General features: G+C 50.0%; 1 protein-coding gene across 1 annotated transcript in view; it reads right to left on the bottom strand.

The window, feature by feature from the left end:
* LOC144936048 (caspase recruitment domain-containing protein 11-like) overlaps positions 1-16,916 on the bottom strand; it is a 49,272-nt gene that overhangs the window by 20,070 nt on the left and 12,286 nt on the right. The window contains exons 7-13 of the mRNA XM_078862857.1: positions 11,859-11,975; positions 10,698-10,823; positions 8,855-9,109; positions 6,589-6,717; positions 5,729-5,786; positions 4,226-4,316; positions 386-450 (exon numbers count right to left, since the gene is read on the bottom strand). Of these exons, the coding sequence (XP_078718983.1) occupies positions 386-450; positions 4,226-4,316; positions 5,729-5,786; positions 6,589-6,717; positions 8,855-9,109; positions 10,698-10,823; positions 11,859-11,975 (841 nt within the window). The remainder of the gene's footprint in view (positions 1-385; positions 451-4,225; positions 4,317-5,728; positions 5,787-6,588; positions 6,718-8,854; positions 9,110-10,697; positions 10,824-11,858; positions 11,976-16,916) is intronic.

Here is a 16,916-nt window from a genome sequence, read left to right as displayed (position 1 = left end):
CCGTAGCGTCAGTCTGGGGCCAGCTGCCCAGAATATCTACACCTCTGGACTGGAGATACGATGAAGCCGTCAATCACGTAAATGCAAAATTGCAACCATTAGTACGCTACTGCGCTATGGACTCTGGGACTATCGTTAGTAGCAAGCAATTACCCAAACCCGATCCTGCCATCTCCCTGCGCCCCCGCCCCCCCTCATTCACCAACCACACAGACCAGCGTGGTGAAGTACGGTAAATAAAACACACACAAGATTGACATGGTGTAGGGGAGGCCTTCGCATACGCTGGTCCGTTGAAAATGGCTTGAATATTTTTTATCTTTTTATTTTATTCTAAGTCCCGAGCATCAGATATGTCGTATAAGATAGCAGTGCAAGCACATACCGTGCTGTTTTGAAACGCGCGGGTTTTCAGGAGTGTTGAATGCTTCGTACTTGCCATAACTAAGCCTGCACGAGACACACGAAAGCACGCAGACACAGCGCACACACACGGCACGCGTGCCACGACCTGTCCAGTGAGTTCAAAAGCATGGAAACGAGCGACGCTGTTCAATCAGAGGGTCCTTCCATTGTAGCCACGAAATAGTGCCCCTCAGAGCGAGGTGAAGGCACAGCCCTGCAATGGCGGTGCCGCGGTCGTAAGATGTTAACTCCCTCGCCTGGTATACAGGAGGTCGTGTATTAGATCCCGACCCTGAAGCCTGCTGCTGTATATTTGGAGTTTGCATGTCTCTCTCCCCGTGGTCGCGTGGATTTTTCCCCGTGTCCTCCGGTTTCCCCCCCCCTCCCCCCAAATTTAGAAACACGTGTTGAGAGTATGTTGCTGTTATAAATGTCCACGCGATAAGCCACTTCGTTGAGCTATCATTTGTGGCTAGGTCACTTCTGAAAATGAGCTACATAGCTCAGTAGGCCTTACCTGGTAACTGGTGGAAGGGCCTCTGAGAGGGAGCGCCAGAGAGCCTCCCTCTAAAGTGTATTTGGCCTACTCTTCCACGCTGGCCAGAAAAGCTGGGGGTACCCACGCTCTACCTCACCACATGTGATTTGCCGATTGACTCATTGGAGATGGATAAACATAGCAAATGGGTAAAAAGCATCTCTCTAATATAACTTTAAACGCTTCAATTACATTTTATTTATAATTTCATCAGTGAAGGCTCCTGAGCTATATAGCTCTTCTTCTTGGTTCTTTCAGTAACGTCACCTGAGGACGGCTGCTTGCATGTGGCCGAAACGTCGTGAGAATTGTATTGAATTTACCGAAAGAACCAAGAAGATGTATCCCTGCAGTCACGAAAGCTTTAAATCGAAATTTATATAACTCTTTTTAAGAAGCGACCTGGCTATCACAAGTGATGGCTCAACGAAGTGGCAGCCAAATTATCTAAACGCGTGACGTTCATTCTAAATGTGGAGGGAACAACTGGAGGACCCGGAGAAAAGTCCACGCGACCACGGGGAGAGAGACGAGCAAACTTCAAATATACAGCAGCAGACGTCAGTCGGAATTGAACCCACGACCTCCTTCATACCTGGCGAGGTAGTTAACATCTCGCCACCGTGGAGCTCCATGCGTCCAACGCGACACTCTCCATATTGATACACACAAGGCTTGCGTGCTGCCCCGAAGTGAGAACGCACGACTGCTGGCACACCACGGCGGTGCCAATGGAGAGCGCTGTCGCAGCGTTCCTGCCCGCGAGCTATCTCATTCACAAAGCCGTCAGCGTTGACACCGCCGCAACGCACAGCCTCCGTCATTTTCGAAGGCGTCTAATTTTTCCTTGGGGTGTGCTGCTTCGACCGTTTCAATGCCCAAACGTCGTTATTGCGTCCCGGCGATTTTTCTTTTGTCTGGAGATTTCTACGAGCAATCTCGAGAAAGTAAGCGGCGCTTCACACGACGTGTCGGATGAAGCTAGTGCGGGGGGGCCTGTAGCAAATGTTATAAAGGGGCCCTAAATTAAAAAAAAACACGTAAATATTAAAACACAAAATTTTTACTTGCACAGTAAAATAATTGTATTTTTTCATTTGCTATGCAGCCAGATAATACGACAAATCTCTAACCTTAAACACCCAGTCGTTCATAAAGTTGAAGGCGGTATAGTATTATAGTAATAGGGCAAGTGCAGAATCACCGAACCGGAATTGATAGCTTGAAAGCATTTAGCGCGGGTCCCTGGAAATTTGCGAGGCCCGTAGCCTTTGTCGTAGCTACTTGTGCTACTACGATAATCTGGCACTGTTCACGCGACGTCTCTCGCGCAGACGCGGCAGCCACGCGGAGGCGCGTGGGCAAGCGCCTCGTGGCCTTTGGGCCGAGCCGGGCCTGCGAGGCCGCCTCGTGAACGTGGTGGGCGAACGTGTGAGGTGAACGTGACGGGTGATGGGTGAAAATGTCGGTGAACATATGTGGTGAACGTGGTGGATGTACGTGCGATTGAACATGACGGGTGAAAATGTGGGTGAACGTATGGGGTGAACATGGTGGATGTACATGTGGGTGAACATGGTGTGTGAACGTGGTGAGTGAACGTGGTGGGTGAACGTGGTGAGTGAACGTGGTGAGTGAACGTGGTGGGTGAACGTGGTGTGTGAACGTGGTGAGTGAACGTGGTGTGTGAACGTGGTGTGTGAACGTGGTGAGTGAACGTGGTGAGTGAACGTGGTGGGTGAACGTGGTGTGTGAACGTGGTGAGTGAACGTGGTGTGTGAACGTGGTGTGTGAACGTGGTGAGTGAACGTGGTGAGTGAACGTGTGGGGTGAACGTGTGGGGTGAACGTGTGGGGTGAACGTGGTGGGTGAGCGTGGTGGGTGAACGTGGTGAGTGAACGTAGTGGGTGAACGTGGTGGGTGAACGTGGTGAGTGAACGTGGTGGGTGAACGTGGTGAGTGAACGTGGTGAGTGAACGTGGTGGGTGAACGTGGTGGGTGAACGTAGTGAGTGAACGTGGTGGGTGAACGTGGTGTGTGAACGTGGTGTGTGAACGTGGTGTGTGAACGTGGTGGGTGAACGTGGTGGGTGAACGTGGCGAGTGAACGTGGTGGGTGAACGTGGTGAGTGAACGTGGTGTGTGAACGTGGTGTGTGAACGTGGTGGGTGAACGTGGTGAGTGAACGTGGTGAGTGAACGTGGTGGGTGAACGTGGTGAGTGAACGTGGTGGGTGAACGTGGTGAGTGAACGTGGTGAGTGAACGTGGTGGGTGAACGTGGTGAGTGAACGTGGTGGGTGAACGTGGTGGGTGAACGTGGAGAGTGAACGTGGTGAGTGAACGTGGTGGGTGAACGTGGCGGGTGAACGTGGCGGGTGAACGTGGCGGGTGAACGTAGTGAGTGAACGTGGTGTGTGAACGTGGTGTGTGAACGTGGTGTGTGAACGTGGTGAGTGAACGTGGTGGGTGAACGTGGTGTGTGAACGTGGTGAGTGAACGTGGTGTGTGAATGTGGTGTGTGAACGTGGTGAGTGAACGTGGTGAGTGAACGTGGTGGGTGAACGTGGTGAGTGAACTTGGTGGGTGAACGTGTGTGTGAACGTGGTGAGTGAACGTGGTGAGTGAACGTGGTGGGTGAACGTGGTGAGTGAACTTGGTGGGTGAACGTGGTGGGTGAACGTGGAGAGTGAACGTGGTGAGTGAACGTGGTGGGTGAACGTGTGTGTGAACGTGGTGGGTGAACGTGTGGGGTGAACGTGGTGGGTGAACGTGGTGGGTGAACGTGGTGGGTGTACGTGGTGGGTGTACATGGTGGGTGAACGTGGTGGGTGAACGTGGTGGGTGAACGTGTGTGTGAACGTGGTGGGTGAACGTGTGGGGTGAACGTGGTGAGTGAACGTGGTGAGTGAACGTGGTGGGTGAACGTGTGTGTGAATGTGGTGGGTGAACGTGTGAGTGAACGTGGTGGGTGAACGTGGTGGGTGAACGTGGTGGGTGAACGTGGTGGGTGTACGTGGTGGGTGTACGTGGTGGGTGAACGTGGTGGGTGAACGTGTGAGTGAACGTGGTGGGTGAACGTGGTGGGTGAACGTGGTGGGTGAACGTGGTGGGTGAACGTGGTGGGTGAACGTGGTGGGTGTACGTGGTGGGTGTACGTGGTGGGTGAACGTGGTGGGTGAACGTGGTGTGTGAACGTGGTGGGTGAACGTGTGTGTGAACGTGGTGGGTAAATGTGTGAGTGAACGTGTGGGTGAAGCCGCTCCCATCGGTGCCGTGCATCACCTGGGAGGTCGGAATTGTTGATGCTGACAATCAACCGTTGGGCTTTTGTCGTTTTCCGTCTTGTTCGGCGCGGTTTCCGTCGGCGACCCTTCTAGAGGAAAGGCAGAGGCGGCTGTGTCGTGTACGTCCCCTTCACACATCCATCCCGCCACCCACACATCCCATGAACAAAGCCGTTAAAACTTCCAATGTCCACCACGTGATTCCGGAACCTCGATTTTTTAAATATCCGCCTCACGATCGCAACGAAGCCAACCACTTTGGCAAAACGACGACGCGGCCCAGCGGCGGAAGCGTTCGCCGCCCGTCGCAGACGTTTGCGGTTCAAGTCTGGCCGGCAGCCCTGGTTAGTTCTTGCCGGTGCGTGGAAGCCATATCGGTGGCGTTTCCTGCACACTGACGACGAGGATCGAGCAAAAGCGCGTGAAGCAACGTGCAGAGGCACGTGCTTGGAATCTCGTCCGAGGAGGCAGGAAACAAAAACACGTGCATGAGAGAATGCACGCGAGCGAAAGGACGTGATATTGGCTGTGAAGAAAAGTACGTGACACAAATGAATCAATTGAGTGTTATTGTCGAGAATGTTAATGACGAAAGTAAGTTTCCTCCATAATACAAATCCGGCTGTCGCCTGATGATGCTAGTTGTAATTACTGGTGAAACGTCGTACTCGGATTGTAAATGTCGTGGCTTTGCTCTCCAACACACCGGTGTGATGTGCTAGTGACACACCGGTGTCCTGTACTCGTCACGAATTGTCACGTTTTGTTTACCTGACAAACCTTACTAATTGGCTGTGTCAGGTGGTGGCGGGTTTAACGACACATTTAGATATTGACGCCATTTAACCCAAAAAGCCTGTATTATAAAAGTAAGTACAGTAAAACCTTGGATTGCGAGTAACTTGGTCTGCGAGTGTTTTGCAAGACGAGCAAAAAATCTGAATCAGAATCAGAAACGGTTTTAATCGCCATGAAAGTTGATAAACGAGCGAGGTCTTGCAATACGAGTAGTACGTGTATACGCTTTGTCTGCCGAGCGTCACGTGATCACAACTGATATACCAGTGCTTTGATATACGAGTGCTTTGGATTATAAACACGTTTCCAGAACCAATTATGCTCGCAATCCAAAGTTGACTCTATGTCTCATTCCCATATTCATATTTCCACACATTATATTTCTGCCACGACCCATCGGCCACACGGCCTTCATGATTCAGCATCTCATCGTGATGGTGCACTAAAATATGAAAACTCATCAGACGATCAATGAAACCGGACCAGAGTTTGCTTGTATTGATCCAACGCTGCTGATATGATGCACTCCCAGAAGGCCATCCCAGCTGATGGGTTCCATAGTATATACGTTTATTTTATAATGTGGTTTAGAAAAAATGTTGGTTCCAGGGCCAGGAGTGGACTGCAGTGTCTATGAGACGTACATAAAATACAATCATTTGTTACGTCGATAATGTTTCAAGGTAAATCAGATTGAGCATACCTTTAAACTTGCAATTAGTCACATCTTCCCTCGAAGCATATTGGTGGGCATCCATGAACTGCAACAGAGATGGATCACAGTCATCGTTACGCCAAATGTCGTTACCACAGGATACACGCTGCGAGTGAGCAGCTATTAAACACAAGTCTAACACACGACGTCCATGATGTTTCCCTCTCTACCCACAACACTCCGCACAGAGACACGGGCGACTCGTTAAATGGTTTTAAGGTGGAATTAATCTCGGCAAGTATCCCAGGCAAGTTGTGCGTGATGAGGAATTTAAACTGTATTTCCACTGAAGCCACAATCAACAAGGGACATGTGATTATGGCAGGAAACTGTCACCCACGTATATATGTACAAATTCAGTCACGCTAAAACATTATCGATTCAAAACGTGGGAACATCAAATGTATTCAATTGATGGGACGTATCGTGCATTACCACTGCGTGGAAAGTTGCGATTACCGTTTGTGAGATAGAAATATAATGCAGCCCAGCTACTTTTCCAGGACAGAGGCAATACAAGGGTCTCAATGTAACACACATACACACGTAAGCGCACACGCATGTACACACGTACACGCATGTACACACGTAAGCGCACACGCATGTACACACGTACTTACACACACACACACGTAAACACGTATGCACTCACAGACACACGTACGCACATACGCGCACATACACACACGTACGCACGTATGCACGTACGCGAACACACACACGTGCACATGTACGCAGCTACGCACACACACACACACACGTATGCGCACACACTTACACATGTACGTGCTCACACATACATATACGCATGTACACGCACACACACGTACGCGCGCACACACACATACCGCTGCTTTCAGGGCCGAGGCTGGGAGTGACTTGCATAGACCAACTTCATCGTGGAAATCGAGTGATAAATTCGAGATGTTGTCTTGCAAAGATGAACTCTTGTTGATCACGTGGGGATGACTCAGGTTCTTTAAGAGAAAAAGCACACGTGCATTCCTTGATTGTGCAAAAACGAATCAAATGTATACACACGAAGACTTCACAAATTGTCAATACAATAAAATGGTACATACTATTCCAAAACAACATTTACATTTAATACATTAACAAACAAAACAAAGAGTGGAGTAATAACGAGAGCATTGCCCACGGCCGCGTTTCTCAAAGCACGAACCGCGACTCCATCTCTGGCTGTGTTCTCAACATCAGTGCGGACTTTCCACTGCCAAGTCAATCGGCTACTTGCCACCTGCCCGCAAGCATTGTAACCACCAGCGAAACGCCATCGTACTCGAATTATACATCTCGTGGATTTTGATCTCAAACACACCGGGTGTGCTGAATCAGTAACCAATTGGTCGTGTTTTATTTATGTGACAATCCTTACTAATCGGCTGTATCTTTGGGTGGTGGCGGGGTTTAACGACACGTTTTTATTTACGCGATCTAACTGAAAAAAAAAACCTTTGCTGAGGATTGTTATGTATGTTGAACTTCTTTCGCACCGTACGGCGCCAATCGGGAGGTGCAAACCGCGCTCAATCGTGGGCTGCTTGAGGCCACCGCTGGCTCCTGCAGGCGTCCAAGTAGGGGAGCAATATGCCTCTGCGACCTGACTATCACAAATGATAGCTCAATGAAGTGGCTTATCATATGGACATTTGTAGCAGCCAAACACTCTAAATGAATGCTGATTCTAAATGTGGAGGAACCAGAGAATAATCCACGCGACCACGGGGAGAACATAAAAACTCCAAATATATAGGCATCAGGGTCGGGATCAATCCCACGACCTCCTCTACATCGCGATTCGCCCATGGAGACCGCCGCTCGTCAAATCAAAACACAGACGATGCCACCGATGTTCCACAATATCAAAATCTCCAGATAAGTTTGGATATCAACGGATTTTAAGAGGACACACTTCACATGGTGCTATTGGAGATTAGCGTGCACACTTTTCATTGACCTCATCCATTTCCCTTACAATCGAATCATGAGTTCGGAGATAAACCATTACCTGGCCCCGACACGAGTGCTGCTTCAACCAAACATCAGAACAGGTTTCTACCAACTCCGAACACTCAAATGCGTCCGCTCCACTCCGCCTCAACACGCCTGGATTGTGGGAACGTTCTCTACGCAGATCTACCACTTGGATTGGTGCACAGGGCTCCAGTTGGTGCAGAATGCAGCTGCTCGGATGATCCGGCGGGTTAGCCGATTTAAGCGCAGTACGCCAACTCCCCGCAGCTTGCGCCGGCTCCCGGTCCACTTCAGAATCCAATTCAAAGCCGCTGCTCTCCTTACCGAGAACGCACTGTGCAGGGCTTGGCCCCCCTATCTACATGCAAAACTGCACCTCCCCCCAATACTCCGGCACATAATGCACACTCCGCTCCAGGGGAACGGCGAGACTCGGCCCAGCCGAGGATCCCCAGGGGGGATGGAGCCTTCTCCAGCGCAGCCCCAAACAATCTGGAACATCATGCCTGCCTCTCAACTCCGTGGTGTGTCTGTGTGTGCAAGACACAGCTGCTCAGACGTGCCTTTCCATGAAGTCTAAAATAAAAACTTTCTTTACTTATCGTTTATTTTATTTACGACTTACCTTTCTTACGCAACCCGCTGTGTGCGGTTGCAATTTACTCCGCTCAGTCGGTGTTAGCCGCTGATGATTATGAACGATAACTCTATGTCCCTTGAACAGATCTCACATAGTCCAGTCGATAGTGGTCATACGAAATATTTGCTTCATGGAGTCAACATTGAAATCCAAGTGTTTCCTCTTCAAAAGAATGTGGGGAGGTGCTTGGGCATGATCCAGCGCTATAAACTCCACATTGCCATTCCGGTGACCTGGGTCACTCTCGATAACGAGACTCTATCCTGGCGTCTCGACTTCTCACCCCGGTTAAACAGAATAAACCTGAAACACACGGAAGCTTAACCACGGCCGACTACCCTCGCACAGTAGAAAACTATTCTCAACCCCAGAGGGCTGACGCACGACGGCGATTGAACGTTCGAAGACGCAAGCCCACCGACCGCGATTTACGTGGTGGCTCGGGGCAGAACGCAAGACGCGCGCGCGGTGCACCTCACCGGCTCCGACCCCGTGCTGGTCATGCCCCGGCCGCTCGCCGGCATCAAGAGGTTCGCCGTCCCGCTCGCCGAATGTTTTGCCTGCAGCTTCTTGGCGCAGGCGTTGAGGCTGTTGATCTGCGCCTGGCTCTGCGCGAACTCCACGCGCAGAGCGTCCAGCTGCTCCTGCAGCTCGCGCAGCTGCTTGCGCTGCCGGTCCTTGATGGCGAGGCAGCGCGCGTGCTCCCCTTGAGCGTGGTCCCGCGACTCCAGTGCCTTGGGACGAGGGAGGGACGCGGACGGAGACGACGACGATGACGACGACGACGACAAAAGTGACGCCGCTTTACGGGACGCTTCAAGATGGAATCGAAACTGAGAGGCCATCGCGGCCAAAGCCGCCGATTCCACCACATTTCCACTACAGCTTCCTTCCTCTTGCCAGATCCCAATGTTTGTTGCTTGGTCGTCACGCGACCTGCTGCAAGGTCCACTCTTACAGGACCCCAGCGTGTGGCTCTCGGTCCTTTCCTCCCCTTGCTCATCAACCTCGGCGTGCCATTGCTGTACCTGCCAAGTCTCCCCCCACGTGCCCCCACTTGGACACTCCTCCTGATTACAGAGAAAACGATTTGTGTCCAAGTTGCCGACCCTACCCTCTCGTATAACTCCTAGGGCCCACCACGTGTGTCTACATTTGAAGGCCGAATGAACGCTTGCATTCCCGTTGCGTGCGGCATGTCCGCGTCTTGCTTGCAGATTCCCAGACATTACTCGTACATAGCACGTCCATATCTGAGCAGTACAGGTGAAATTTTGTATTTTGTAAGAGGGATTTATGTAGACCATAAAATCATGCCCTTTGAAAGCAACACATTTCTTTAACTCGTTTTCAAAAATGTTGTGCTACGTACATTTCTGCATACAAAGATCCCCCAGTGTCGCCTTCACAGATTGTTTGGACAAGTGGCTTTTAGCGAGCACCTATGAAGGCCGGAATGGCACACGAGGGGGTGGGTGGCCAGCATCTCGCCCGACCGCCTTTGTCTCCTCAGTGGCAATGTTTTTACACATCTCACTCGGTTCACAATTGAGGCTGAGTCGACTTAGGAGAAGCCCAGGACCGGTTCAGATAGTCGTCACTCGTGTTGGCCGTGAGCGAGAATCGAACGCCGGTCGCCGTGTTCGTAGCGCAGCGCGCTAATCGCGACACTCCCGCTCCCCACACATTGCTGCATTAACGCGCACTCACACACACGCTCCTTCATCACCTCACCGTGCCAAGTCCCGACAGACTCACCAACGCATGTCTCGCCGCTACCGTCTGCTCACTTGGTGGAGGATGAGCACTGCGTGGCTGCCCAGCGTGTTCCGTGACGGCCACAGAGGCGACGAGTCTTTGTCACGTAAACTCCCTTTGCTCACGACAGGACTCGCCTACTTGGTTCAGGTGCAACTGTAGTCCAATTATTTACAAACAACTGCAGGTGACAGTAGAAATCCTCCTTGCTCCAGACCCCGCAATACAGAAACGTGCAGTTTTGTTTTGTTTCAGGAGGCATTGGGATATTTTGGCCAATTCCTAGCCAAACACTGACTATTGCCTGCGAAAAAAGGAAACACTACCCGAGTAAAACCCACACCCGGAGGTTTTGCGCAACCGATTATTGCATCACAATCAACAACCTCAACTCCGCAGCGCAGGCTTAACATAGAGGCCTCATTGGGTGCGCCCCGATCGTAAGTGATGGATTGCATCACGGACTCCTGCAGACCATGAGCGAGCCACGAGCAAGCCAGGAGCATGCCAGGAGCATGCAGGCTGCCACGAGCGTGCCACGAGCGTGAGGGCGCGTGTCCGCACCTTCTCTCGCTCCTTCTCCACGTCCTGCAGCTCGGCCAAGATGCTCGCAATGCGGTGCTTGTGCATCTGGCAATCTTTCTCCGTGGTGTCGCATTTCAGCTCCAGGCACCCTTTGTCTTCCAGGTACTGCCGGGGGGTTAAGCAGGGCGGAGTGTCAGTGGAATCACGCGACCAGGACGAGCTATTGCTACTCTTGACTATTTTTGTTTTACCGTGCAAGGCCCCACTGAGCTGTGTAGCGCTTTTTCAGAAGCAACCTGGCCATCACAAATGAGAGCTCAACAAAGCGGCTCATCGTCACGTGGGAATTCATAGCAGCCAAACACTCTAAACGCACCTTTCTAAATGTGGAGGGAAAAACCGGAGGAACCGGAGAAAAATACACGCGAACCATGGGGAGAGCGTCCAAACGCCAAATAATCAGACGTCAGGGTCAGGATCAAACCCACCAACTACTGCATACCAGGCGAGGTAGTTAACACCTGGGGTGTGTGCGTGTATGCGGTGTGTGTGTGGGGTGTGTGTGGGGCGTGTGTGGGGTGTGTGTGTGGGGTGTGTGTGTGGGGCGTGTGTGGGGTGTGTGTGTAGGGTGTGTGTGTGGGGCGTGTGTGGGGTGTGTGTGTAGGGTGTGTTTGTGTGGGGTGTGTATTTGTGGGTTGTGTGCGTGTGGGGGGCGTGTGTGTGGCATGCGCGTGTGTGGGGTGTGTGTGTATGCGTGTGTGGGGTGTGTGTGCGTGTGTGGAGTGTGTACATGTGTGGGATGTGTGTTTGGGGTGTGTGCGTGTGTGGGATGTATGTGCGTGTGTGGGGTGCATGTTTGGTGTGTGTGTGTGGGGTGTGTGGGGTGTGTGTGGGGTTTGTGTGCGTGTGTGGAGTGTGTACATGTGTGGGATGTGTGTTTGGGGTGTGTGCGTGTGTGGGATGTATGTGCGTGTGTGGGGTGCATGTTTGGTGTGTGTGTGTGTGGGGTGTGTGGGGTGTGTGTGGGGTTTGTGTGCGTGTGTGGAGTGTGTACATGTGTGGGATGTGTGTTTGGGGTGTGTGCGTGTGTGGGATGTATGTGCGTGTGTGGGGTGCATGTTTGGTGTGTGTGTGTGGGGGTGTGCGTGTGTGGGTGTGCGTGTGTGGGGTGTGTAAGTGTGTCGAGCGTGTGCTGGGAACCTTATCTCTGAGCTCCTCTGCCCGTGCTAACTCTTGGCGGAGGGAGAAAATCTGATTGAGCAATTCCTCTCGTTCCTGGAGGTGTTCGCAGGAGACGTTAGAATTGTTTCCCTTTTCCTAGGAGTGGAGGAGGTAGAGATTGGCGAGAAGGTAGAAGGGGGAAGTCACATACAGACAATCAGAGCCCTGCAAAGTGCGCTATATGAATCCGAAATAGAACAAGTCCGTATGTATGTTGAACTTCTTTTGCACCGTGCGTAGCCAACCGTGATAATTGCACATGCAGTTTATGTTAATTTATTCACAAATTAGTTGACACACGAGTTGTAAATCAAACAATGCAAAACATGTACAGCAATTTTTGCCACGTACATGCTTTGAACAGTAACGCATCTTCATAACCGATAAAAACATCACCGAACAATAATCGAATGCTTTTAAAACACAAAGCACAATGACTGTCGAGACCCGTTTAGAGAGCTCTAACAGTGGAATGTGCGCCCTGTGTACGGAGCGTTTTGTACGTGCCCGAATAAAACCCACGCAGCGGCTGTTGAATTTCGGCCGTTTACAGAGTCCCTAAGGCCCTGCGAAAAAGCGTGCAGGAAATACGACGTCGACGGTCATAAGGAACACAGAGTCGGAATATTAAAGAGTTTATGAGTCGAAGGCGTGGGAGAATGCATCCCGGCCAATTCCTCCCACTGGCAGCTCGCAGGATGTCTCAACGGTGCCACCTCACCCCTTACTCCGGCATTCTCTCTGCCACACCCATCTCGCTCCGGTGACACCGACCCAGCGTGCCGAGGCTCCATGGTTGGACTTCACGATTCGCCGCTGCCGCGGGTGTGAAAATGGGCCTCGGTCTAAACGTCCGCTGCACACGTGCTCATTGGACTAGGCTTCTGCATTGAAAACTCTTGGCCACTTCAGCAGGTTTTGGGAGTCTCGCAGTGCACGTTTAATTCTGTCCGATACATCAGCCCTGGCCCCCTGTGAAGTATTGTGCTGCACTGGTAATGTCCATATTGTGTCACTCAGCATTCACGTGTTATGTTATCCAAGATGATGCATCGGGCAGCCTTTAATTTACATCACCAGCCTGAGATATAACACTAAGTATAAGAATAGGTTTTACCCTTTCTGGCAATAAAACAGATATTAAAAGAAAGCTGTCTCTGGTGTGGACCTATCCGTTTCAAAGACAATGCATATATTATCAGATTACGTTTTTTGTTTGCATTCTGACCACAAGTATTGTGGTTAATGCAGACATGATTCCTTGTAAAAGGTTTCAGTTTAGTGTTTTAACATGTTAACATCTACTCTTAGTTCTTTCGGTAAAGTCACATAGAAGGGAAGTAATAAAATAATAAAAATAAAACGTAATAAAATAAAATAATTCTCACGACGTTTCGGCTACAACGCAAGCAGCCGTCTTCAAGTGAAGAATGAGACACTACCAAGCTAGGAGCTTATATATAAGCTGGGTTGGAGGTGGAAGAGCGCCTTAACAAAAAGAATGTGCATATGAAGAGGAATTTAGCATATTCATGGGAAATGCGTAGGAGGTGGGTGGGGGGGTTTCATAGTCATATTATGCCCATGCATTATGCAGTATCAGCAGCACCAAGGGAGGGTGCAGGGAGTAGCATTAACAAAGGAAAGGAATGTTAATAGTATGTAGCTGCAGTTACTAAACAACCACGTAGAAAACTAAAGTATAAACTACATAAAAAACTAAAGTATAAACTGCATAGCACCATCAGTATACTTACTATACTCTACAATAAGCTGAGTTACTAACAGCAAGTAATACATTACAATTCTACGTCGTAAAAATTATATAATATGCTTCCATCTAAACTTTATTCTCTTACATCACACGAGCATATATAATGTAGTAACTCGGCGGGAGACGACTTCACGGGTAACACACTCTTTATTTTACCAAACTCGTTCACAGGTGACTAACACCTACTTTGTATCTCGGGTGACAAACACCCACTTAGTATCTCGGGTGACAAACACCCACTTAGTATCTCGGGTGACTAACACCCACTTAGTATCTCGGGTGACAAACACCCACTTAGCTATTCTGGCGACTAACGCCCTCTTAGCTACCCTGGCGACTAACGCCCACTGAGCTATTCGGGTGACTAACACCCTCTTAGCTACCCTGGCGACTAACGCCCTCTTAGCTACCCTGGCGACTAACGCCCACTGAGCTATTCTGGCGACTAACGCTCACTGAGCTATTCGGGTGACAAACACCCTCTTAGCTACCCTGGCGACTAACGCCCACTGAGCTATTCTGGCGACTAACGCCCACTGAGCTATTCGGGTGACAACCACCCTCTTAGCTACCCTGGCGACTAACGCCCACTGAGCTATTCGGGACACTCCCTGCCCGGGGTGTCCGTCTTGACTGTGGGTCCCCAGCCCGACCCACGTGGGCGTCGGACCCCGGGTCCCACAGTCTCGCCTCCGAGCCACACAGGGCCCCGGTCCCCACAAGGACGGCGGGACTAGGGGTCTCGGGGCACTAGGTCTTCAGCTCCGTCTTCTGGTCTTCAACTGGGTAACTCTCCCCGAGTGCTCTCGCGCGTCCCCCTTTATACCCCACCTGCGGACGTCGCTGCGAGCACCCATCCTATTCGACCAATCACTGGGCGCTGGCTACGATCCTGTTTTCCCACATCTCAGCGTGCCTCAGCACCCACGCCGCGCCGCCCCGTCATCTGTCACTCCCGGCGCGCGCGTCCACACCACGCCCACAACGCGTGCCCAACCCCGCACCTCGCGCCGCCCCGTGATCCATCACTGTCACAGTCGGCGCACGTCAACACCACCACTACACATACACCGTACTATATACTGCCATAGATAAACCCAACATTAAATTATATACTGTATTGCTATAAACCACCCTATACCTTATATATTTTAATATAACACTATGTATTATTCTACCCACCCTAATGTGTATCACACTGCTATATGTTTACTATACAATTACGATACTATATATTACTTTGTACATTGTATTAAGCATATAAATGTTATACTATTTGTTATTATACGCTGTACCATTGACGGTCGTGTCAATGGGTGAGTCGTGGTGGGAAAACTTGCAGCGGAGCAAAGAATCCATTCCCTGCGGAGAATACAATGCCAGTGAGTGGAACGCGGTCTGAAAGTCACCGTAGACGTGAACACAATCAGTTAAGATCCGAAATGGTTTATTACGTCCTTCCAATGATTGCTAAGCCAGAATCCATCTTCTCGGTTAAAATTGTCTCTGTGTTTGTATATGTGGATCGCCTCATGAACGAATCTCTCATGATAGCCAGATGGCTTGCAGAGAACCTCTGTCTTGGAGAAGTCAATGTCACGTGAGCCCACTGAGTTGTAACAGTGATCTGCCACGGCTGAGGTGTTTGTCCTACCGTGTTTCAGGTCTGCTTTATGTTCACGAATGCGGTCCGAGACATGTCGTTTGATTTCCCCAATGTAACTGCTACCACAGAGGCAACTTAGTTTGTAGACGCCATGGTACTGTATGTCTGGAACCACATCTTTTACAGACGGTACCAGATCACGGATTTTATGTACTGTGTTGAATCGGACCTGGATCTTGTGTTTAATCAGGATTTTGGAGATCTTTTTTGTGACCCCAGCAATGTAGGGTAAGGTGATGGTCTTGAAAGGCTCCTCAACATCTGCTGCTGTAACTTCTTCTAATGCGAAACGAATTCTGTCTAGAACTAGCTTAGCTCTTATCTCAGAGAAAATCAGACTTACCTGCACCGAACTAGATCAGTTAGACAAGACACTCTACAAATCACACTTATCTTTGAGTGCAACAATGTCCACATCGGATTGGGAACATGTAGAAAAAAAAATGATTGCCTCTTCAGCTGCCGCTATGTCGACTAAATGTAAGGACAACTTGATTTCCAAATTCAACCGCCTCTCAAACAAGAAACCGGGCCCACACATTGAAAAGCTAGATGTTAACAAAGTCGTAATTAATCGCAGTAACAGTTCTATTTCTGAAGGTCTGAAATCCGTTTTAGCTAAAGGACTAAACTTTGCAGTCACACCTAGACACATACCAGTTAATGATATAATTGCTCGAGTAGATATAGCTCTCAAGGGCTTGAGTCACATCGCTGCAGACGTAGCAAGATCTGAAATCTCTGCAACCCTCAAAAACGCTAAGATGCCAGCTAGCAACATCAGCAAAGATGAGCGTTTTGAATTATCTCAATTAAAAAAGAGGGATGACATTGTCATCCTCTCAGCCGACAAAGGCAATGCCACTGTCATCATGGACAAAATAGAATACAACAACAAAATTCAAGAACTACTCAACGATGGCAGCTATACAAAAATAAAAAGAGACCCCACCAACAGCCTCGTCACTAAAACCAACAAAATAATTTCTGATTCAACCGCATTAATTGATCAGACCAAACAGTTCTCGTTGAAACCTTCTGCAGCCAGGCCACCAAGATTATACGGCTTGCCAAAGATACATAAAGAAGATACACCTCTTCGTCCCATTGTCTCTACTATCAACTCCCCCACCTATAAATTGTCTCGTTTATTGTCTGAAATCCTACGGCCTTTCACTGGAAAAACCACCTCTGCGGTACTAAACTCTACTGACCTGGTATCGACAATCAAGGGGATTGCCCTGTCCCCAGACGACCTGCTTGTCAGTTTTGATGTGGTTTCCTTATTCACCAAGGTTCCTGTACCTGACACCATCGCAATCATTGAAGACTTGGTTAATCAAGGACTGAATGCTGGGGTACCCCCCCTGGTGAGACACTGCTTAACCAATACATACTTCACCTGGAATGGAACTTTCTACAAGCAAACTGAGGGCACCCCAATGGGCTCCCCCCTATCTCCGGTTGTAGCCAACATCTTCATGGAGAAATTTGAGACTGACGCCATCCAGACTGCCACTCTATGCCCGACCTTATGGAAGAGGTACGTAGACGACACTTTTGTCATCTGGCCACATGGCCGGCCTGCTCTAGACCA

Source organism: Lampetra fluviatilis, chromosome 15 (assembly GCF_964198595.1).
Source record: "Lampetra fluviatilis chromosome 15, kcLamFluv1.1, whole genome shotgun sequence".
NCBI classification, from domain to species: domain Eukaryota; kingdom Metazoa; phylum Chordata; class Hyperoartia; order Petromyzontiformes; family Petromyzontidae; genus Lampetra; species Lampetra fluviatilis.
Note: the sequence above shows the minus strand (reverse complement) of the source record. Positions and strands in the feature narration are given on the sequence as shown.